General features: G+C 43.8%; 1 protein-coding gene across 3 annotated transcripts in view; it reads left to right on the top strand.

The window, feature by feature from the left end:
• The first annotated feature begins 780 nt into the window (after positions 1-780).
• MTMR2 (myotubularin related protein 2) overlaps positions 781-22,953 on the top strand; it is a 28,850-nt gene continuing 6,677 nt past the window's right edge. Inside the window, exons 1-13 of one of the 3 annotated variants that reach the window (XM_078863260.1) lie at positions 781-982; positions 6,853-6,943; positions 9,865-9,954; positions 10,426-10,501; positions 10,775-10,869; positions 12,148-12,267; positions 14,940-15,041; positions 16,669-16,752; positions 18,301-18,456; positions 20,230-20,421; positions 20,652-20,837; positions 21,960-22,166; positions 22,849-22,941. In XM_078863260.1, coding sequence (XP_078719386.1) covers positions 930-982; positions 6,853-6,943; positions 9,865-9,954; positions 10,426-10,501; positions 10,775-10,869; positions 12,148-12,267; positions 14,940-15,041; positions 16,669-16,752; positions 18,301-18,456; positions 20,230-20,421; positions 20,652-20,837; positions 21,960-22,166; positions 22,849-22,941 — 1,545 coding nt within the window. In that variant the 5' untranslated portion in view covers positions 781-929. Of the gene's footprint in view, positions 983-5,332; positions 5,351-6,852; positions 6,944-9,864; positions 9,955-10,425; positions 10,502-10,774; positions 10,870-12,147; positions 12,268-14,939; positions 15,042-16,668; positions 16,753-18,300; positions 18,457-20,229; positions 20,422-20,651; positions 20,838-21,959; positions 22,167-22,848; positions 22,942-22,953 lie in introns of those variants that run through there. The other 2 variants (XM_078863261.1, XM_078863262.1) reach the window with 2 other exon arrangements.

Consider the following 22,953-nt stretch of genomic DNA (forward strand, 5'->3'; position numbering starts at 1 on the left):
CAACAAACAAAAACGTGAACAAGAAAACATCTTAACAATGCCTGATGTGTAGATGCAGAGCAACAACTCCAATCTCACATTCAGGTGGTCAAGCCAGGTAACTGCAGCATGAGCAGCGGAGTGTATTGCTGTGACGTCTCTTTCGTACCATACGCTGTACGGTCTGTTCTGGATGACCACAGTCGCCATATAATGAACCACTGTAATCTGTGCTGTTTCGATGACGGAGGAATTGCAAACCACACCAATTATCCCCTGAAGCCCTTTCGTTGTGGCTAGCAGACCTTGACATCGGCATTTAGCTCCTGAGATAGTTTCCATCACACGCGGGAGTAGATTACTGGGCATCCTTTGGGATGTTTTCGCCGTGGTCGCATTTAGAAACGTACGTTTAGATTATTTAGATTATTTTTCTGCTATAAATGTCCACGTGATAAGCCACTTCATTGAGCTATCATTTGTGGCCACGTCGCTTCTGGAAAATAAGCTAATAACTCAGTGAGCTTTACCTAGTAAGATAAAAAAAAAAGTTACATTTTATTTGGATATTTTTAAAATTATTACCGTAGTTTACCTTTCCTGTACTATGCACTCCTGTCGTGTTTTTCCGTTTATTTTTGTAACGTTATGCTGGACCACCTGTGAAAAAAATATCTTTATAGCTCATCGGATTCCTCCAGGACAAACACAATATTCTCATTCTTAAACTCCGGGCCGCGTTTCCCCCACGCACGGCCACGTGGCGGCGCTCGAGCGCGCGCGCGTGACGTCACAGGGGCGATGACGTCACCGCGCGGAACCAGCATGGCCGCCGCCACCCCGCGGTGAGCTGGAGCCGCTCCCGTCCTCCTCCTCCTTCTCCTTCCTCTCCCCGTCCTCGTCCCTTTATTTATTCGCCGTTATCGCCAAGGAGCCGCGGCGACACCGACATGGAGAAGAGAAGCCGCTCGGATTCGGACGCCGCGGAGAACGCGCATCACAGGTCCGCCCGCCGTTCCGTCTCCTCCTCCTCCCCGCGTAAATCCCCGCGCAGTCGAGGGCGGCTCGCACCTGTTGCTCAAAGTTTTCTCGCGTCCGCTTCGGCCTCCTTCGTCGGTTGTTTGTTCGGTTGTCATCGTCGTCGTCGTTGCTAATCGTCGCACTCGTTCTCTCGAACGACTTCAAACTCGGTACCTCCCCCCCCCAACCACCACCACCTCCTTGCGGCCTAAGCGGCGGTGTCGCGCACCGGTCTCGACTAGAATCCCAGGCCGCCTCCGTCGCGTCCCGAGCCCGCAGCGCGGTGACGGCGTGAGCCGTAGGTGCAACGGGGAGGAGGGGAAGTTTCAAAGCGACGGGGGGAGGGGGGGGTTCGACGTGGTGGCAGGGGTGGTAGGGATGATGGTGGTGATGATGTTGTTGTTGGCGACGAGCAAGGAGGTAGGAGGGTAGAGGCGTGCGCGTGTGTGATGGTGTCCGATGTTGGCAAGGCTTTGCGAGGGCGCGGCGGAATGCACGCACAGAGTCTTGGCAGAGGGACCCGGGGCGTGGATGCGATGCCGTCCCCTGCCCCCCCCCCAGTGGGCTTCTGACAGCAGAGAGAGAGAAGAGAGGAGAGAGATCGACCCACGGGTGACTCGTTGCGAGCGATGTGTTCACGCACACACCGCACACTCGTGACAACTACTTGGTGGGGTTGGGTGGGGAGCCGCACCGATGTGTTGTCAACTGAGACGAGACGCTGGTTGCGGTTCATCTCCTCAAGCCACTGAAAGTTAGGGTGTTTTTTTCTTCTTCTCCTGCTGTGGGAGATCATTCGGAACCCTTTAAAAATAGCGGCTGCTCTCATGTCCAGCCCCGGAGAGGCAGGAACCCCCCCTCCGCCCGTTGCAAGCCTCGCCCGGGATCGCGGCTGATGCAGAAATCTCCCACGGCCAGCTGATTTACCCCCCTGTTCACAGCAAAGTGAAGTTCTCTCTTAATCGGTAGAGTAATCGATTACTTAATCGGATATCCCTGCGCAAAATGTGACGTTTTAGACTCGTTTCACGGGATGCTCGTCTTCATGAGAGGGCTCTCAGTACGCATGTCGACATCAATGTTGGAGACTGCTTAAGAATCCGATGCCAGCTACTGTCGTTCAAGCGACTTCTTCTTTATAGAAACGAGAAGATTTTGGCCTCTACGGGACGTCATCTTCTATAGGTAATGTGGAGGCGAGTTAGAAATGAATAAGAACATTCAGGAGTATTTATTTCTTTAAAAAACAACGTATTGACCATTATTGATGCTATAACATGTTATAAAACAGTTGCCCCTAGTCCTCCATAGGCCACGAGTGTTAAGTGTGAAATGGAGTACTGAGGTACTGAAGATAAAACATTTTATTGACACAAAGCATTTTTTGTAAAATTACAATAACTGTTTATGTATTACCTTTTCGTTCCTCTGCTAAAGTGGCTTTACCTGAAAGAAAATCACTGGCCGTTGTTCAGATGTGTTGAGTCGTGTTCTAAGACGGGGTCGTTTATGAAGTTTGTCTTAAATCGATGAGTTGGTGAACTTAATAGACGTCCTAAACGTGTGTCGCCAATCTGACTTATCTTAAACCGAATGTAATATTTAACACTTGTTTTAATGTACATTTTTACTGACGTTTAGACCTCTCCAAAAGCAACGTGTCATTGCATCTCAATGTTTCACAAATGTTATGAGATGCAAAAAATGGGCTTTAAAAAAATTCTGGGCACAGGAACAAACTGGCACTTGCTCTTTATAATGAGATATAATATGAGATGATGATGATTGTGTGACGCTTGTGTATGGTAGTAGTAGTACTGTATATAGTAGGCTGGTGTGTCATGAGCGAAATATCAGAGATATTTAGCCCCCCCCCCATCCGCCACCGCTCTGAACTAATTCTAGACATGTCGAATCAGGTATAAATACGGCACTATTTACAAGTGTAAATACACAAGCATAGATCATCTAAAGTAGTTACCATCTCGCTACCGTGGTGCCCCACGATGTAACATCATGCCATGCTCGATGCTGAAGACCACGGAACGACTTGTACGTTTAATTCAGGTGCCCCAAAGCCTGACATTTATATTGCGGTTGTGAGATATGAGAAACACGACTGATTGGCATGATTATAAATGCGAAACCGCGCCCATGAGGAATGTTCTGAAGGTACATTAAAGTCCGCTTTATAGTGTAATGCCGCAGTGAGTAAGAGCGACTCCACCCTTGGTTATATCCGTGGTTGGTTGCATAAAACAACTTAATTGCTTCCCTTTATTTTGCTTTCCATGGCAAATCAAGGCAGCATTTCAGTTATGCTTTTTTTGCTCAGTTGGCCAGTGCTTTCGTAAGTAAACTTTAACCCCCACCCCTCCAAATAAGTCACGAAAGTATTTACAGATCTCCCTTGGTAAAACATAAATAGATGGGTCAGCAATAAAAAAAAATGAGACGTGTGCTCGTGTATGTAAGCATCACCTAAATTTAACATAGGTATGTTAGTTAATACAGGATGTAACATTTACTGTTTGCATGAACTATGTTAAACTTCTTTCGCACCGTACGTAGCCAACCGTTTCAATCGGAGGTGCCGTGGAAGGAGAACAGACCAGGCACCAAAAGCAGTTTTAAAGAAATAATTTCGCTTACTGTGTACAGGGACGGTGCTTTTTATATAGGCATGCAATGCGCTTTGTACAGTATTAAGGTTGTGCATTACAATGTAACCTGATCGAAAAGGTGGTGAGCCATTTAAACTGATGTCATCGCCGCAAGGAAAATGTTTCACTTCATGATGATGCATACTTATTGTATTGCACTGTAATAAGAATATTCTGGTATGGTATGTAATCATTGGGCATACAAAATAATGCATTGTTTTCATCCTTACCTTAATTTTCAAACATTTTTCAATCCACTGGTGTATAGGGTAAATGTCTCCGCATGCCATATCGGTCACGGGGCTTGTTTGACCATACTTCACTGTGTTGGTTTCTTGCGTGTTGGTGTAGCAGACGGGGAAGTCCCCAGGACCAGTTTAGATACTTCGATGATGCCAGGATTCAAACGTCTTCGCCAGGTTTAGAGTGCAATGTTGTTAACCACTGATCCGCAATTCCATTCAAGTCAGCATTTGTAACGTGCGTATATGACACACACACACACGTGTTTTCATCGGCGTAGACAACATAAATACCTATCTTTACTTGACATTAACTTTTTGTCGCAGTAATAATGTAACGCAGTTTGGGGTTATGACACTGATAAAATGTCAGAAACATGTTGAACCAAACAGGATTTCATGAGAATTGGAAAAGGAGCGAGTGGCAGGATTACTTAAAACAACAAGAGCGTCTTGAAATGGCATGCCTTTTATTCAAAACCTACCAACGCTTAGAAAAAGGTATGCTTCCTTTAAGGATAGTGTAGTGGTCCCAGTTAAATATTACAAGCACAATAATACCCTGCCGAGAAAGGAGGCGTGTTTGTGCCCTTTGGACTTTGCAAATGGGGTTGAAAGGCATTCATTAAATGAATGTCTTAATACTTTACTAAGGAATTTTGTCAGGATGTAGAACGAATGGGCCTCTATGAATCATTAATGCACTGTAATGCATTGTGTTCTGTCTTGGAGCAAGTGAGAATCAGAAAAGTTTGAGTGTTTACACTGGAGATAGTGTTTATTTAAACATGTGACTGGAGAATTATTTGTGTCATCTGTCACTACCTCTGAGGCAAGGAGAGATTGCTTTCTAACTGGTGATTTTCGTGATGCCTGACTGAGCAAAATTGTCTAAGTGATTAGGCTTAGTGTTTTTACGAGACTAGGTTGAGATGGAGTATTGGCAGTAGAATTAAAGTGCTTTTTCTACTTGTTTGTAAGCGTTTGCTCAGTGGTTTTAGAAGATGTGCACTGCATTTAGAATGACCTGTCATGTTAAATTTAGCTGTCTGTCAACTGCTGTAAAGGTATATAGAAATTCGTATTCATTTTACGAACTTGTTCTGCTGAATTTAATTAGAAATTATCGGAGAAAAAATGTTACTGCAATAGTATATGCAACTCATTATTTACAAATAACAAAGTTTAGAAGACTGAATTGGAAGTGTTTTACAAGCATATGTTGGGGTTTCGGTCTTTATTTATATGTTAGACTAGCTTTACTACCCGGATTCGCCCGGGACTTGGATTCACCACGCCCGGCCGCCTTTGTCTCCCCAGTGGCGATGTTCACACACCACACCAATTACTCATTTGAGGCTGAGTCGACCTAGAGGAGGCCCAGGACCAGTTCAAATAATCGTCACCGGTGGTGGCCGTGAGCGGGAATCGAACTCGGGTCGCCTGGTTCGTAGCGCAGCGCGCTACCCACTACACTACCGCTCCCCCCACACACAAATGAGTGCGCGTCCATAGGTACACACACACGCGCTTGCTGCAGACACACACAACTTTTAGGGTGCGTACGGCAGTAAACGACTCAAATAATAAACTAATGCTGCGCGAAGAACGCCTTAGACCTGCAACACATTTGTATTTCACTTTATCCGCGGAGGGTTGGGGGGAGGTGACATCAGCAGACACACTCCGTTCCGCTTCCACATACGGGTCACATGACAGATGTGACGTCACAGCTCATCAAAATACAAAAGTGTATTTTTTTGATCATTTTTGCATGGTGTACAGTCTGGAAAGTACCCACATGGCAAATTTAAAGTTTGTTGCATGTCGGGAAGTACGCTAAACATTTTGAACAGACACACATTTCCACAAATTTCCCTTTTATATCTATAGATAATGACATATTACATGATTTTTCAAGGAAACGGGTGTATTCCTGCATGTGAGACTTGTGATAGGTGGCATATATCGATTCCAAATGTATGACAGATTTGAGAAGTGTTCAAATGTAAATGTGATTGTCATCTACAAATGCATTGGTGTAAACAAGTAGCATTTTTATTTTTGAACAGCTGGTGGCATTAAGATTGTGTGATGATTTCTGAGGACGTAGCTTATTCAGATTAGTACTTATGATTAGCGCTTTGCCAAAACAGCACACACACCACGCGTCTATTTTGGGTCTCTGCTTGGCTCCATTGCCAGCCAGTTGAGGTACAGTAGACTGATGTGGGCATAATACCCAAAAGATTGGCTACGTATGGTGCAAAATAAGTTCTACATACATGCAATAATAACGCACCCTACATCGTTGAACAATATTTATTTTATATTTAAAAATACAACAATCCAACATACGTTTTAACCTGTGTTAAAATGAGATCATTGCTTTGTTTTTATAACACATACCACGTTACCCTGTAAGGTGATGACAAATTTGCGATGTTAGTGTTCGTGGTTTTATAGAATGTGCCATCAGCTATACCTTTGACAATTGCCTGGAATGTACCTGATCTAGTTAGATCTTGGCAGTAAGATTGAGCCTCTCTTGTGCTTGGATTGGTTGATCAATATGCATCGCAGGTGGTTGTAGACTGGTGAGCAGCAGAGGGTAAGTGCAGCGAAGCCTAATGTTGTATTGTAGTTCTTTGCTTTCCGTGTCTGCTCCACGCCATCACCAACTCGCACTATATAGCATGGTGAAATGCGGTCATATAGCTCCCACGACATGCACAGCACGAGGAGACCCTCATCCACCAGTGGATTAACAAAGTGATGTACACGATCGTGGGTTTGTGGAAATATATCATCAGCGTCAGAATACAGAAACGGAATCTGTAAAACAGCGTGGTAATGATTACTGCTATCTTTGTTCTACGTGAGTCAAGCTGTCATTCATGTATGCATGCATGCATGTATGCGTGTGTAACTCTTGTTGCCTGCTGTAGCATGAGTGCCTTTTCATCGACCCAGTCAGAGAGGCCACATCGGGGCAGCGCCTCCTCCGGGTCTGGAGAAAGCCACTCGTCAGACGGCAAAGTAAGTGCCGCCGCCAGCCACGGTCACAAAACCGCAACCATCTAAAATCTTTGAACGCTCTGTATCATGTACCATCTGTTGAGCACTGTCAGAATGACAATTTGACTTTGATTCGTAACGTTAGTTTCACCAATTTTCCCAAGTACTGAATTTATGTTTTTGCCATAAACTTGAGTTTACCGTAACCGACTTGAAAAACTGTAGATAATGTAATTTTCACTGCCATTCAATGCGCTTGATGTGAGTATTTCCAGCTCTGCAAGCAATATGTTTCGGCAGCTCATTCCAGACAACTAAGGAATAACATATTTTATTTTTTTGTTTATCTCTTGAATACAGTTCTTGGATGTAGAGTACTTATTCCAATAAGTCAAGATGCGAATAACTTTGTTAAGCCTCATAATTAATCTTTTCCCACTAAAAGCATTTGTGAATGCCACTAATTCCATAGTCCTCTAAGAATCATTTCTGCTTTTATAATCTGTATTACTCTTATGTCTATGAGCACAACCTTTAATTTCTCACCATCAGTTCAAACGTATGGTCAATGATGCAATAATTTAGAATACAGATATTTTATTGTGAAGACAACTATGTCGTGGAATACACTTTTGAAATGTGTTAACTAAAATATGAAGTTATGATAAAAGTATTTTTTTATTTTAAATATACAATTTAGCCTCATTCACCCCAAAAATTATGCGTAGCACATTGCATCAGATTTTTTTTCAAATTATTGTATTTCTCTATATATTTAGTAATGATTCTTCATTTGTTTTACAACTTTGCAAGTCTGAAATTATATCTATTAAATCCAGATTTTTTTTTTCTATATGCATATTACTGTACCGACATTTCTATTTAATTTCATTCTATTTGATATTGGTGTAAAAACAACACAGTTTTCCTAAAAAGATTAACTGGTGCCTCTGTGGCAAGGATCCAAGTGTTTTTAGGATTTTTACACAGGAACCCAATTCGTGCGTCGTCTGCAATGTTACGTTACTGTCTGGGTGTCTGTGGCTAGTCCTCAACTTCCCCGAGTTTTGCACGACTTGCTTGGGCACGTCAATGAATGAATGCAGTGTGGCCGTGTTTGCTATTTTCGGCACAAAGCAACAGCATAAATAGCCCCCATGGCCTTTGGAAGATCAGCTGTTTTAATAACTTTATAAAAAAAAACTCGACACGTTCGTCAGTAACACTGCCGTTTAAAGTAAAACATAACATAGGTGACATTGTGGGCAATGTCCCTTCTTCATGGCACAAACACAACAATATGACGGTGTTACTTTTATTATTGCTAGAGATGGCAGTGATTTTGGGAGGCCTTCATAGAGAAGTGGATTGACCATGGTTGTTAACAATCGCGTAACAAAAAGTGTTTGAGAAGCGTTTCCTCTTGCAATGTGTGCGTGCCCTTTATAAATGTCTTCATACTTAAAGGTTTGGTTTCCAGACAGAGTTCTGTGTTTTCGAGCATGCAGATACAGTATATAGGGTCTATGAATATATATGTCAAAGGCTTATCAACACCGGACATGAAACATATGGTGTGTTTATACATTTTTGTATGTGAACGAGCTTGAAGTTTTTAACAGCGCTATCAGGTTTTTTTTTTTCGTGAAAACCCACCATATAACCCTGGGTTTGTCTGCGCTTTCGCAAATATTTGCTCGGGCAAATGTGCCACATACTTTAATTACCATTTTATGCTTTTTTTCGTTTAAGTTTAAATGTATTTTTTTATTTTCTCACATATACTTCGTGGTGGAATTGGAGCCAAACAAAGTTCAGGCTAAAAGCAGGGTTTTAATGTTCAGGTGTGCCGAATTAGTTTGGATGATTCTGACAGGGCTGGTCCGCATGGCGTCGGTATTTTGGCCCCACTTCCACCGCTGTTTACGCATTTCATTAACTTGTACGTATTGTTATTATTATGCTTTTGCTTTAAACTTGCTTCATTATGATTTCTGCCAATGATAAAAATCATAATTCAAATCATCAGGCCGGTTTTATAATTATTCGAGAGTGATATGTGTTAACCTATGACCGAATTGCCCAGAATGCAGCGTTGAACCTGGATTGCGGTTGGATGGGCAACGGCTATGCTGTCAACAGCGGATTGTGCCACAAACTCCATTGTTGTACTGGACAACAATGGAGTGCTCCCCGCCTTCACCAACTCACACTGACTAGTGTGGGTTGGCGGAGGCTGACCAGTGTGGTGAAGTAGGGTCAAATAATCTCATGACCATCACCAATCGGCAGTGGCTTGACAAAAGACTGTCTGTGTTACATGAGTCCAGTTGCTTCAAGAATTTATGACCCGGAGCTTGTCTTTTTAAAGTTATTGGGTTGCACATTGTAATAACCGAGAAAACTTGTACTGCTTTATTAAACCCACCATTCATAAATAAAATTTAGTGAGGCATTGGTTATTCTTGTGCCTCATATAAAGAAGGGCCCTATGTTCGATTCCCAATTCGGGTGCCTTTTCTTTGTGGAGTTGATCTTCTCCGTTCTGCATGGGTTTCCTCCGGGGGTTCGCTTTGTTTCTTCCTAGAGCTAACAAAAATTAATACAATGCAACTGCTATTGGCCAAACATGGCAATGCTAAACGTTGTTCCTTCAAATGTACTTGAGCCTGCACACGGCAACATCGCCGCCACCTCCTTGCAATAAAACTTTGCGGGACCCTCCTGAAAAATGAGTTGGAGACTCGGTGAGGCGTTCCTTCGTGAACAATAATAACAACAACAATCAAGGAGACTTGTTAATGATAAGGGCTGGGACAGTGGCTTGATTTTTATTCTCCACGTTAGCTGTTTGTTTTTGCTCATCCCCCGCTTTAATCCTGTACCCTTACTCCCTTGACCTCTGACCCTTCCCCATGGCTCCCCTGCTTCTGGTGTCCCAGATGAGACCCCCTCCTCGGGGACACGTCCGCTGGCATTCGATCGCGACTCCGGGCCTAGCCACACTCACCGCTCACTCCACTCACATACAGGTTTACAATCAGGGATTTGTCAAATCTATCCTCGTACCTTTCATTTTTTCCGCCAGCCTTCTGTTGCTTTACTTTTGCTTCTGCTTCGCAAAGTCAAACTGCAGTTTTATTTTATGCATGCGCTTAAATCCTTGCCTAAGCTGTTGCTGTTAACCTCAAGTCATAGTTATACAACAAAAATGAACCTACGCCAATGATTTCTAGTAGTAGTTTATGAAAGTGGTGTGCACAGGAAATTACAAGTCGTGTACTTCTGTCTGCTTTTGCACCCTTGTTTCTTACTGTCTTAAGGTTAATCGAATATATAAATATGTTTCACCATGTACAATTTTGAGTGTTTAAAAATGTATATTTACTAATAAAACATTTTAAAGATTTTATGTGATGAACATGAAAAGTTGCGTGCAGTTTTGTGCGACGATTGCATCATTATTAACATGTTGCCGGCTTGTTGCGTGTTTACGTACGCAGCCGTTTGGTGACGGCAGTTGGGGCTCTATCACCAAAGACATGCCCCTGCTACCTGGAGAATCTGTAAAGGCTGAAGGTGACCGAATGTGTTATGTGTTGCATACTGGAAATGTACATCTTTGCAGCTAACCACACACTGGAGTTGTACTTCCTTGGGAGGCAAAAACACGCGTTGTACGAACAAGAAAGACAGGTTTTGTTGTTGAAATGATTAGCATTCTTTCAAAAGTTGGAAGACGTTCCCACGTTAATTTTTTTGGTGCATTTCAATTAATGGCCATTATGTGATTGCTCCTGCCGTCATTGTGTCGTCGTTGGTTTTCTCGCGTCAACGCACCGTTTTTGCCAGAGCCGGGTGTGACCTACCTCTGTCCTTACGCTGGCAAACTGCGCGGGACACTCGTCATCACCAGCTACAGGCTCTACTTCCAGAGTAAAGAGCGGGTGAGAGAGAGAGAGAGTGACTCTTTCCTGCACACACGCAAGCCTACATTTTCAGCGTCGCGTATCTGACTCGCTGGGGACTGAGGTTTGGGCAGATATATGTGAAGGCCAGGTATGTTAACGTCTATATAAAATACCAGTTGCACGACTACTATTTTTGTATTGCCAGGTAAGGTCCACTGAGCTATATCTAGCTCGTTTTCATAAACGACCTGGCCACTAATGAAGTGGCTTATGTGGAAATTTATCCCGGCCAAATACTCAAAACGCATGTTTATAGATGTGGAGGGAAAAACCGGAGTGCCTGGGGGAAAATGCATGGGACCACAGAGAGAGAGAGACACGCAAACTCAATATACAGCAGGCGTCAGGGTCGGGATTGGACCCACGACCTCCTGCATGCCAGGCGAGGTAGTTAACATCTCGCCTGTGCAGCGTCCTACGTGTGCACAAATAGGTTGCTGGTGAAAAATGTATCAAATCTGCTTTAAATATAGGGCCACGCATCGCTATACTTTTAGAAGTAAGTTAATTCACGCGAGATTAAGATTACAATACTTTGTGAAAACATCAATAGAAAATGACAGTTGCACAAATGACAGCACAATGAATGCACTGGTATTGGTCCATTCATTGGTTTGAGCAGATATTTACATGCTGTATTGCAATCATTGTTCTTATCAGAATTGTTTCAATTTATTGGTGTCACCAGTCGTGATATATATAGAGGCCTAATTTTTTTTTTTATATAGAAACGTGCCAAAGATGTCAAAGGTTTTGTCAAAATGATGTAAAACTTTAAATGCATGTTTTTTATGTATGGATCGGCACACAACAACCCTGTGAAGATTTATATGTGAAACTCACAAGCAGCTCATTCTTTGCGCATATCTCAGGGGTCTTTTATAACCTGTAGAGCTCAAACACTTTCATTCTAAATCGACGATGCATATTGCAGTGTCTGGATAAAATATGCCTGCATTCTTATGCTGATATTTGGCAAAAATGGCCATACCTTCTGCAGGAAATTCTCATGTGAAAGAGTTGTTGAACTGAGAGGGTGTTTTTTTATAGGATCAACAGGGTGCGATTTTTCCATTTAAGTTTTCAGGAAATGCCATGGGCAGCCACTTGCCATGTGCAGCGTGAGGCCACCCACCCTCATCACTTGCCGTTTATGGCTTCAATGTATACACTCCGTTGGGCAGAATGAATGTTTTCGGTCGGTAAAACCAGGTGATTCTGGGTTGACGTGAGTGTGCGTACACATTCATTCAGGTGGAGGAAGGCTCCCCATTCACCCTGGATGTTCCGCTGGGGGTGGTGAACCGCGTAGAGAAGGCCGGGGGGGCTTCGAGTCGAGGAGAGGATGCCTACCGCTTGGAGGTTACGTGCAAGGTATTGCACACCAAATGCTTGTCTCGGCAGTGATCTGTGGATATTTATTTGTCCCGTGACCTGGCCTGACCTGGCCCGACTTAGACCTGCGAGTACCTCACCCGAATCCGTCACTCGTTTCAGCGCCGTCATCTAACCCGCGACCTGCTTTAGTTTTATTACTTTTTATTTTAACAGGTAAGGCCCACTGAGCTATAAAGTTATTTTTCAGAAGCGACCTGGCCAGTGGCTTATCATGTGGAAATGTATAGCAGCCTAATACTCTTAAATGCATGTATCTAAATGTGGAGAAAAAACCAGAGAAATCCATACCATGGGCAGAACATGCCAACTCCAAATATAACAGGTGTCGGGATCGAACCCACGAACTCCTGTATACCAGGCGAGGTAGTTAACATCTCGGCAACGTGGTTCCAAATTCGACCTTCAACTTGACCGGAATCCACCAATTTGTTTCAATTTCTATGTTTGTTTGGATGTTATGTGATTCCAACAGTGTTAAAGCACTAACTTCCACTAAATCTAAAGGGCCTCTGCTCCTCAGTACGAATTGCTTAAACATCTAACCACACATGGGACACATTACTTATTATACTAATAGTACGTACTACATCGTGACTGTTACGTAGCAATGAGTGTAAACAGTAGCTTTTTTTGTGAAAATTTAAATGAAAATATACCGGTTTCAATTTATTTTTGTCAAAATCTGATTTACCGTCATAGTTTTTGTTCTCCACATGATATAAACCCCACTCTACAATGTGTGTTTACCGCATTAGTAGACTATTAAAAATATATAGAAATTTATCATGATTGGTCATCCGCGGGGTGACATGCGATTAACTCTTTCTCGTTCTGATAATGGAACCAGAATAAAATAAAAAATAACTTTATCGATACCAAGGCTCTTACAAGGCCATGCGGGGAGGCGTGTGGCATAGTTTGGCCCCAGCTATCATCCGGTGCGGGCGTGTGACTACGGCTCTCTGCGGCGAGTACGGTGTCTTTAAAAACGACGGCATTACTCCTCAGTACAATTAACGTTGAGCCGCTTGTGCGTTCCGAGATTTGGCGGTAAACGGGACGTCCCACCCTGCAACTTGCAGACGTCTCAGAACGGGAAAAGGTTCACGTGACCCGACCTGAGCCCTGACTGCTCGCCCTAACAGCGGTTGCATTCCAACCCCCTTTGCGGGTGTCCCGTGGGTACCAAGCCACGATGCAGGACTTGAAGTACAGTATTGGAAGGTAGCCATGGAGGTGCATTCAGACTGGCAAGTATAAAGTCCATGGGATGAAAGAATGTCGTTGGAATGAGTTCATTGCATGAATGATGCTCCCCAACCCCACTACTTTGTGAAGCACAGTCATGCTTCACTGCCTAGCAAAGGAAAAATGTGTTCCCGACTTATTTTTGTAAAGGCCCGATTGTGGAAATGGTTGCGTTACGCCCACGCAAGGCGTAGCATGGCTTTAATATTGAGCTGTGACATTCCGGTTAAAGTTGTGTGTTCGCATTTGGCTCGGTATACTTGCTACACATCCAACAAAAAAACAATATTTTTTCAGTGTCCCTGTGAGCATGTAGATTACACTTCAGATGCAACAAACAAAACCCTAATAAAAATAGAATAAAAATTTGGAGATAAGTGCGATGAAATGTGGTGTCCTTCCAAACCTAAACCCTACTATTAAGGGCAGGAATCTCGAGTAATGATCATGCGTACATCTACAGCTCTCCTGCCAATCTACTTCTGGATTAGGGCCTCACCACGCCACGTGGACTTTGGGGGTTATCTGATCGTACTTCACCACGCTGGTCAGTGTGAGTTGGTGAAGATGCGGAGCATAAAAAACACTGGTCAACACACTTTTTCTGGCATAAGGTATTCCAACGGTTTTAAGGTAAGTTTGGGGTGCTGTCTATCACATCAGGTTTTTGAGATATCAAATATTGCATTTTTAATAAAAACTGCAGAAGAAAAATATTAAATAAATGTGGATATCTACATAAACTGATATTATAAACACACTATCCTAAAAATACAGCACCATATTTTAACACTAAAGCAGTCACTGACTTGCAACAACTTGCAATCATAAGTGACAGAGTTAATTTCGGGTAAAATCAATGAAAATGGGGTATGCCGATAGCATAAAATGAGATGTGATAGAGCAAATCTGAGATCAGATTTGGAATCAGCACCCTGAAATTAGTCTAAAACAGCTGCAAAAGTCCAGGCCAGAAATGAACGGTTTTTTTTTTGTTGACCAGTGACATCAGTACAGCAATGATTTTGCTACACTGTCCTCTGCTGGCAATGCAGCTACGCAGCAGCCCACAGCACCCATTTTGTGCGTGGCGGTCGTCCATCCAAGCACTGTTGAGGCTCAATCCTTGCTTCTTGAGATTTGATCACTCCTGGCTGTCGTGTGTAACGATTTGTTTGTTTGTTGTTAAACTAATTTCTTTATAACTGCTTTTTGTGTTCAGTTTATTGTCCTTCCCCCCGCACCTCCGATTAGCACGGTTGGGGGGCTACGTGCTGTGCGAAAGAAAGTCAACATAATGCATACGTAGGAATTGCTCGTCGCGGCGTTTCCTTATGACTTGCTTGGGCCCTTTGTTCACCGTTTAACCTGACCTCGTGCCCTTCTTTTCTCACCCACAGGACCTGAGGAACCTGCGCTTTGCACACAGGCAGGAAGGCCACTCTCGCCGCAAGGTGTTTGACACGCTCGTCAAGTTCGCGTTTCCCCTCTCGCATGGCCTGGTGCGTACCACTGCATTTCGACATATCCGCACTGGCTTGTGCAGTACATATCTGGTTGGAGTGCGTTATTGTTGACGTTTTATTGCCGTACTCTGGATCCATTATATTGCGTGTGATCGGTCTCTTCATAGTGTTCCTACACAAGTCTAAATTTGGCTGTATTTATTTAAAGAAGATTTTGTATTCGGCTTTACTAGTTCAAGTGCATTTATTAGGTATAGCCCTGTGAGCCATTCGGCTCTTGAATCGGGTGCAACTGCAACAAACAAAAAACAAAAACATGAACAAAAAACTCTTAAAGAATAAATAAGCTGATTGAATAGGGCAAAAGTGCCCTATGTGTGCTGCTTGTTTGCACATAGATACGATAAAGCTCACCGTTTGTGTTTGCTTCGATTTTTAGTCGCCTCATTGCTGTGTTTTGTTTTAGGTATTGTGGTGATCCAGGGCACTCTTGTAAATGAGACTTATCCTGGTCTGTTGAGTTCTTACCTGGTTAAATCAAATAAACCTAAGTGCAAGCCAGCTGTAAACCTTAATGGCACCTTGATAAGTCGCATTAATGAGTTTCAAGAGATAGTGGAAATTTTCACTAGGTCCATGTATTGATTTGTTGAATTCCAATGTGTAAAGTAAAGAACACCGTGAGGCCATTGTTTAACAAGAAAACCGAAATAGTTTAACACGTAGGCTTTCGCGACCAATACGCGATTTAACCCAAAAAACCTCTATTATGGAAAACCGAAATAAGTAAAATTGTGAAAGTCATCATTCCTGTTCTGTTTCCGGAGTTGTTTTGTACTTCTGCCAACAAAGCTTCTGTTTTGTTGAGCTGCTAACGCTTCTGTAGGAGTTATCATTTCACACGGGACATTCAAGCGGGGTATGGTTTAAGTAAATGTATTGCAACCATTTGTTGGGCTGTGTGGAACATTGCGTTGTGTTAACGTCAAACTGGAACACCACAGGCAGATGTTGGGCCATAGCCAATTTGCAGTCACAAGCCTTAGCTGCCTTTCATGCCTTTGTGGAATGTCCCACATTGGGATCACATTTTGTTCAGATTAAAAGTTTTTTAATGTGAGGTGGTCAACATAACCTATCATAGGTGAAAGGTAAAGTTGCAGCCCTGCAAGTTCCTGTTGAGACCACTGCTCGTGTAACGGGCCCTTCACTGGAGGAAGCTCGAAAGAGAGCCCCTCTTTTAGAGGTGATTTTTGGCATATTTTTCCACGCTGGCCAAACGTCGTGCAAGTGGGTGGAGTGCCCACGCTTCCCCCCCCCCACCACCACGCCGTTTCTCACCGCGTGCCCACGAATACTGCTGGGTAGAGAGATTGCAGGAGGATTTAAGAAACGTGCCTTTTGGTTTCAGCTTCTGTGCCAGTAGGTTGAACAGGCGACTTCCAGTTTGCAAGTCCGGTGTGCTTGACACTCCACCAGAGCAGCATCCCTGTCAATATGTTACATTGGCAAAAAAAATTACATTGAAAAAAATTATATTATTTTGGTTACATTTAGTGCACACATTTGTACATGAGAGGTTCTCGGTGCATTTTACCTGTTTTTAAATAATGTGCAAATTACTGATGCATTTATTACTTGTGTATCTCTTTGTGTGTTCCAGCGGCTGTTTGCTTTAGATTACAAGGAGCGGTTCCATGAGGATGGCTGGAAGATGTATGACCCCGAAAAGGAGTATCAGCGACTGGTAAGGCAGTACGCAAAGCCTTGCGTTTAGCAGGAAGCAAACAGTGGGGTTTTATTTTGCCCTCATGCTTATCATTGTTATGGAGTTTTCCCAAAGAGTTGTTCCGTTTAAAACAATGTTGAGGAAATGCGGATGTGGTGCGCTACTATTTCGTAAGGCTTTTTTTTCCTCTTTTTCAAAAATACTTCCTGTTTTTGGATGCCATTTGACAAAAAAATAATGGTTGATGTTAGTTAATATCGAAGAAGGAAAATGTCGTGCTCATGCCACTGCTGGTGGAAAAGTCTCTACTAAAGGGAGCTTGAGAGTGGCCCCAACTAGAAGGTGTTTGGCCTCCTCTTCCGTTGGGGTAGGACGTCTTGGTAGAGGCGTGAGAGCACTCACAAATGACCCCAACGCACGTGACCTGCCTATCGACTCAATTTCTAAAATGTTGGCGTAAAAATTCTCGATGTACTACAGTGCATTATTGTATTGATGTTATGGGTTTTTTTGCTGGCTTGGCAAATCAGCAGTTACTTTTTAAACAGCTACTGCCTTAGGTATGAGCACAGTGCCAGCATTTTTGCAAGCCAAATCTTGTTTTGTGGTTCCCGTAAAAAAATATATTGTATGAAGGCACAAGGCTTTACACCACACACAGCCTATCAAGAACAAACACAAACGCTCAATGGTCGATTGTCCCTTCCCTCATGTGGAGTTGTGAAAATAGGAAACTGATGTGAATTGTTTTGGCACACCTTTTAGTTTACTTAATTACATAAGCTGAGTTTTTAGAATATTTTTTCCTAGTTGTGATGTTGTTTCAAGTAAATATTTGTTGAGTTTACGTTCATGTATACCAGTTGCAAAATACCAGTTTATAATATACAATACAGACTTTTAATGCAATTTTGTATGTTTTGTTTCATCTTATAATTTCATTTATTTTCTGTCTTTGTACAGTTTTGTTCACTATTAGCACAAATATCACATCATGATGATCCACCCCACTTCACTGTCCAGTGGACCTTGAACGTTAGCTGACTTTGCATATAATGTGCATACATTTGAAATAATCTTGAACGCATGTCAATAATGATTACATTCATCATTAGATTCCTATTTATGACTGCATGCAATGATGACAGAATACAGGGAGTGGTTTGCACGATGCGTCCTGTTTTGCGCACTTGTGGGGTACGCGCCCCTGCACGCCGTGGTTGATACCGAGGTCGGTTTAGAATGTGCACGTGTGTCTGGGTGGTGGGAGAGCGGTGGTGCAGCGGTTTTAGTGCGCCGCACTACGAACCTGACAACCCGAGTTTGATTCCCGCTCACGGCCACCAACACCACGATTATCTGAACCGATGCTGGGCCTCCCCTATGTCGACTCAGCCTCAAATCAGTACCTGGTGCGGTGTGTAAATGTGTTGCCACTAGGAAGACAAAGGCGGCCGGTGTTGACTACCCACACCGTTCCGGCCTTCATAGGTGCTCACTAACAGCACTTGCCCCAAAAGTATGTTAAGGCTATTCGGGGGTATCTTTGCCTTTGTCTGTGTCCAGGTAGGGAGCATGGACAACCCACCATGGAAAATATCGAAGCTGAATGAATCGTACGAGCTGTGCGACACCTATCCGACGGTGCTGGTGGTGCCGCGCAGTGCGACGGATGACGACCTGCGACGCACTGCGGCCTTCCGCTCACGGGGACGGCTGCCCGTGAGTCCCAGGAAGCCTACGATGCTGGGGGTGGCGGGGCGGGGGGTAGTTGTAATGCTGATTTCAATACCATTGAGATGATCAACAATTGCCTCTGGGCTCACAGGAAAACACTGTGTATTGGCTTTTGCTCTGAATATCTATGGGACGGACGAGGGTGTAGCGGTGCGATAGTGAGCGTTACACCTCGGTATGAATCTGGAGACCCGAATTTGATTCTCGTCAACAGAAAACGGTAGTGCTGAGTGATTATATAAACCAGTCCTGGCTCCTCTGTTCACCAAGCCGCACTTTTCAGCATCGTGAAGTATGATCAAACAACCTCCATGGCGGACCTGGTGTGGGGAGGCTGTTCATCCAGCAGTGGATTGACTGGATTGACAGAGGGCTGTAATCTATTGGGCAAATGTACACCCGTACCGCATATGATTTGTCCACAAACTGAATATTTTCTATGAGTTACTGGCCGTATAACCTATCAGAAATTCTTCTCAATACTCGCAGTAAGTTGATATTGTTGGTACAGTAATTTGTTTTTCTATCAACATTGCTGCCGTGGTGTCATCACTTCGACAGGGGAAGAGCTTGTGTTGCAGCGCCACCTGGTGTCTTTAACATTTTAGGCAATGTGAGGTCAAGTGGCAGTGTGGACACACATCTACTAATTATAGAAATACCGCTCTTCGTCGGCTCATTTTCTGCGTTAGGGCTGGGGAGTTTTTGCCTTCCTGAAGACCAAATATTACTCTCAGATGGCTTTGGCAGGCCACGTTTAAAACACACCTCGTTGGATTTTTACGTCAAATCAACGGGCTTGAAATCTGAAAACCTCCAATGTTGATGAAATTTGATACCCTTGTAGGTAGCATGTAGACGTGAAACGATGAAAAATTGGAAGTTAGAGGGTTAAACGGCTTCCAAATTACAGTTCATTGAAGATATTGGCCAAATTCATGATAATACTGATTAAATAATTGGTTGTTTAAAGCATTCATGGCTGTTATCTCGAGACCATGAAGAGCTCTGCTTGATTTTTTTATTAGCTATGTGGCCCAGGGTAGGGGAATTCTAGTCCCACAGTTGTTTTTATATCCAAGTCGGGTTATGTGGTCTGGGTCAAGGTCACCAAATTTCTGCAAAATAATCATTATATTTTTATGTAAATACTTGTGTTTCTTTACATTGTTTGGAAAGGACTGAAAGAAAGCAAACAATGATGTCTTCGTTTTCTCTGTAGTTACAATATAAGGAAGGTATGGCTTGTAACTTTGGACCTCTCGGGAACCAAAAAAGGTCAAATCTTCAATTAATAATCATTTGGAAGCAATTGGAGCCAGTGGCTTAAATTTTAAATTCATCATGTCCCTTAACATAGCCACAACTGTGCCACATTTGTTCTAAATTAGTGGTGGTCACAAAATATCTTTCAGAATTTGAGTGATCCGACGTGAAATGTCCCCACTGCAGTGGCCTCTTTCCTAGCATCAGGAATAAATGTTGCCACGTCGAAAATATTCTCCGCAAGTTCCCCATGAGTTGCTGCCAAGATGTTCGCGGTGACGGTACGAGGTCGTGTTACCGTGGGCCGCGTGAGGTTAAAGGTCGCAGGCCATATCTGCCCTCCCCGCCCATAGGGAATGTTCCCCACCCATGGCCTAAGTGGACACAGGTGCACACCGTCGTGTTCGTTTCGCTTTTGCTCGTACGCCGCGTTTTTGTTCTGCCAACAAACGGTGGTGGAGCCGATTTACCCGCTGGGACCAACTTGTGCAGGTGCTGTCATGGCTGCACCCCGGTAACCTGGCTTCGCTCACGCGCTGCAGCCAGCCGCAGGTGGGAGTGAGCGGCAAGCGGAGCCGTGAGGATGAGCGCTACCTGCAGCTGATCATGATGGCGAACACGAGCCAATCACGGAGACTCGCCATCTATGACGCGCGCCCAGGTGTCAATGCAATCGCCAACAAGGTGGGAATTTGCAGAGCTCGTGTGCGGAGCTTATCTTTATAATTTTGCGAGTGAAGTTTTGTTGAGTGGGCGCAAGTGTTTCCGATTCTGCTGTTCTAGACGTGCCATGAAGTAAACTGATGACTATCGTTTGTTTTTATTTTGAAAGTTTTAACTTTGCCAATATGTTGGGATTCAATTTAATACAAAGTGGTCCAAGTTAAGGTCACAGTGTCCCTTTTCTTCCGCAGGCAAAAGGTGGCGGGTATGAGACGGAGGAGGCCTACCCGTTTGCCGAGTTTGTCTTCCTGGACATCCACAACATCCACGTGATGCGGGAGAGCCTGCGCAAGCTCAAGGAACTGGTGTTCCCCACCGTCACTGAGTCGCGCTGGCTTTCCAGTCTGGAGGCCACACATTGGCTCGAGCACATAAAGGTGATTAGGACATCAAAGTTCAATTTTGATTTAAAGCTTTCGTGACTGCAGGGATTCATCTTCTTGGTTCTTTCGGTAAAGTCACGTAGAAGGGAAGTAATAAAATAATACAAATAAAACATAATAAAATTATTCTCACGACGTTTCGGCCATAACGCAAGCAGCCGTCCTCAGGTGAAAACCAGGTCCGTCGAGGCGACAGAGTCTGCTTGCGTTGTGGCCGAAACGTCGTGAGAATAATTTTATTATGTTTTATTTTTATTATTTTATTACTTCCCTTCTACGTGACTTTACCGAAAGAACCAAGAAGATGACATCAAAGTTCATCAAGTGCCTCCGTGTTAAAACTCATTGATAAGCTATTTTATATTAATATTGTAAATGCACTCATTTGTGCATTATAATTAATATTAAGCTGTTGTTTGAGAGAAATATATTGGTACAAATTTAATAAATCTCATGGTTTCTTTTTTTTTTAAAGCATTATAGGAGCCAGGGGTGTTCATCCTTTTCAAGCACATGTCACTTTGAGAATCCATTAAATCTCGTCGTGCTAAGTGGGTCCCGTGAAAAACTAGCAAACATAATGTCACGTCAGCGTGAGTGACGCCACGTACCCCTGGCGCTCGCGTGTCGTTCAAAACTACACCGTAGGGCCATCGGTCGCATGCCCCCGCTTTTTAAAAGTCTTGCAAAGAGCAGGGGTGGCCAACCCGCAATGGACGAAGAGGCAAAAAGTTCCCGTGAGTTTTGCCAACAGCCAAGTGTATATGTAATATTATATCGTACAACTTATTGTGCAACTTTAATTCATTATTCTTTGCTACTGTAATAGTACGTCCTACATTATGCCCGTTCGATAGAGCCGCATGTGGTGGATTCAAGAGCCGCATGCGGCTCGAGACGTCGGTTGGCCGTCGCTGAAAACTATTTTCTTTAAAACTGCTTTTTGTGTTTATTTTGTTGTCCTTCCCCCGCACCTCCGATTAACACGATTGGCTACGTACGGTGCGAAAGAAGTTCAACATACATACTTGCGTACGCTGGTTGTAGGGCATAACATAGAGCTGCCGTTTGCCTCTGTGGGTTCACCCATGTCGACAACGCTGCCCCTCCCACCAGGCTGTGCTGTCGGGCGCCATCCGAATAGCGGAGAAGCTGGAGCTAGAGCGCACGTCGGTGCTGGTGCATTGCTCGGACGGCTGGGACCGCACGGCGCAGCTCTCTGCGCTTGCCATGCTCCTCCTCGACCCCTACTACCGGACGCTTCGTGGCTTCGAGGTGCTCGTCGAGAAGGAGTGGGTCAGCTCGGGGCACAAGTTCCAACAGGTGACGGCTGCGATTCTACACACGTTCATATGATAAAATGGGGACTTGGAAATGTTCCTTCGCAAAGTGCCGTCGGCTGCTGCCGAGGCGTTGTTTGCAAACACATGTGGTATTCTATGACGATGGATCGTCATTGGTTGGTTACCAAAATGATGGTGCTTGAATGCAGTTTTTTCAAAGATGTAAGTTTAAATCACGTCTTTCATGTAAGCAAGGCTAGCTATACATGTCTATTTTGGTAAGTGTTCTTATTTGTACGTGTGAATATATGTGTACGGGAAAGCAGTGGGAACAGTGGTTAGCATGCTGTATCCTGAACCCAGTGACCTAAATGTCATTCTTGGCGATAGCTCATGTGCGTGGCGAATAATCTTCACGAACCTCCAGTGACATTGTGTGGGGAGGCCATCGCCCAGCAGTGGATTGACAAAAGGCTAATTGTAGATTCATAATGTGTTGAAATGTGACAGTTTTTCGTTGTTTATTTTCTATTCTTGGTAGTGGTCAAGATAAAATAAAAAAAGCCCATTCCGTCAATATTACACTTCAGTGTCTTTGCGATTAAACGTTGGACCTGGCTTTGTTGAACTAACATTCGAAATGAAATGTGTTGAATTTCCAACTGTTATGCTTTCGTGCAACATTTGGGTGCCTATGGTGTGTTGCCAATGATTGCGTACAGAGAGTGGGGCACGGAGACAAGAATCACGCCGACTCGGATCGCTCGCCGATATTTCTCCAGTTTGTCGACTGTGTGTGGCAGCTTACGAAGCAGGTACATTCGCCA

This window comes from Lampetra fluviatilis, chromosome 15 (assembly GCF_964198595.1).
Source record: "Lampetra fluviatilis chromosome 15, kcLamFluv1.1, whole genome shotgun sequence".
NCBI lineage: Eukaryota > Metazoa > Chordata > Hyperoartia > Petromyzontiformes > Petromyzontidae > Lampetra > Lampetra fluviatilis.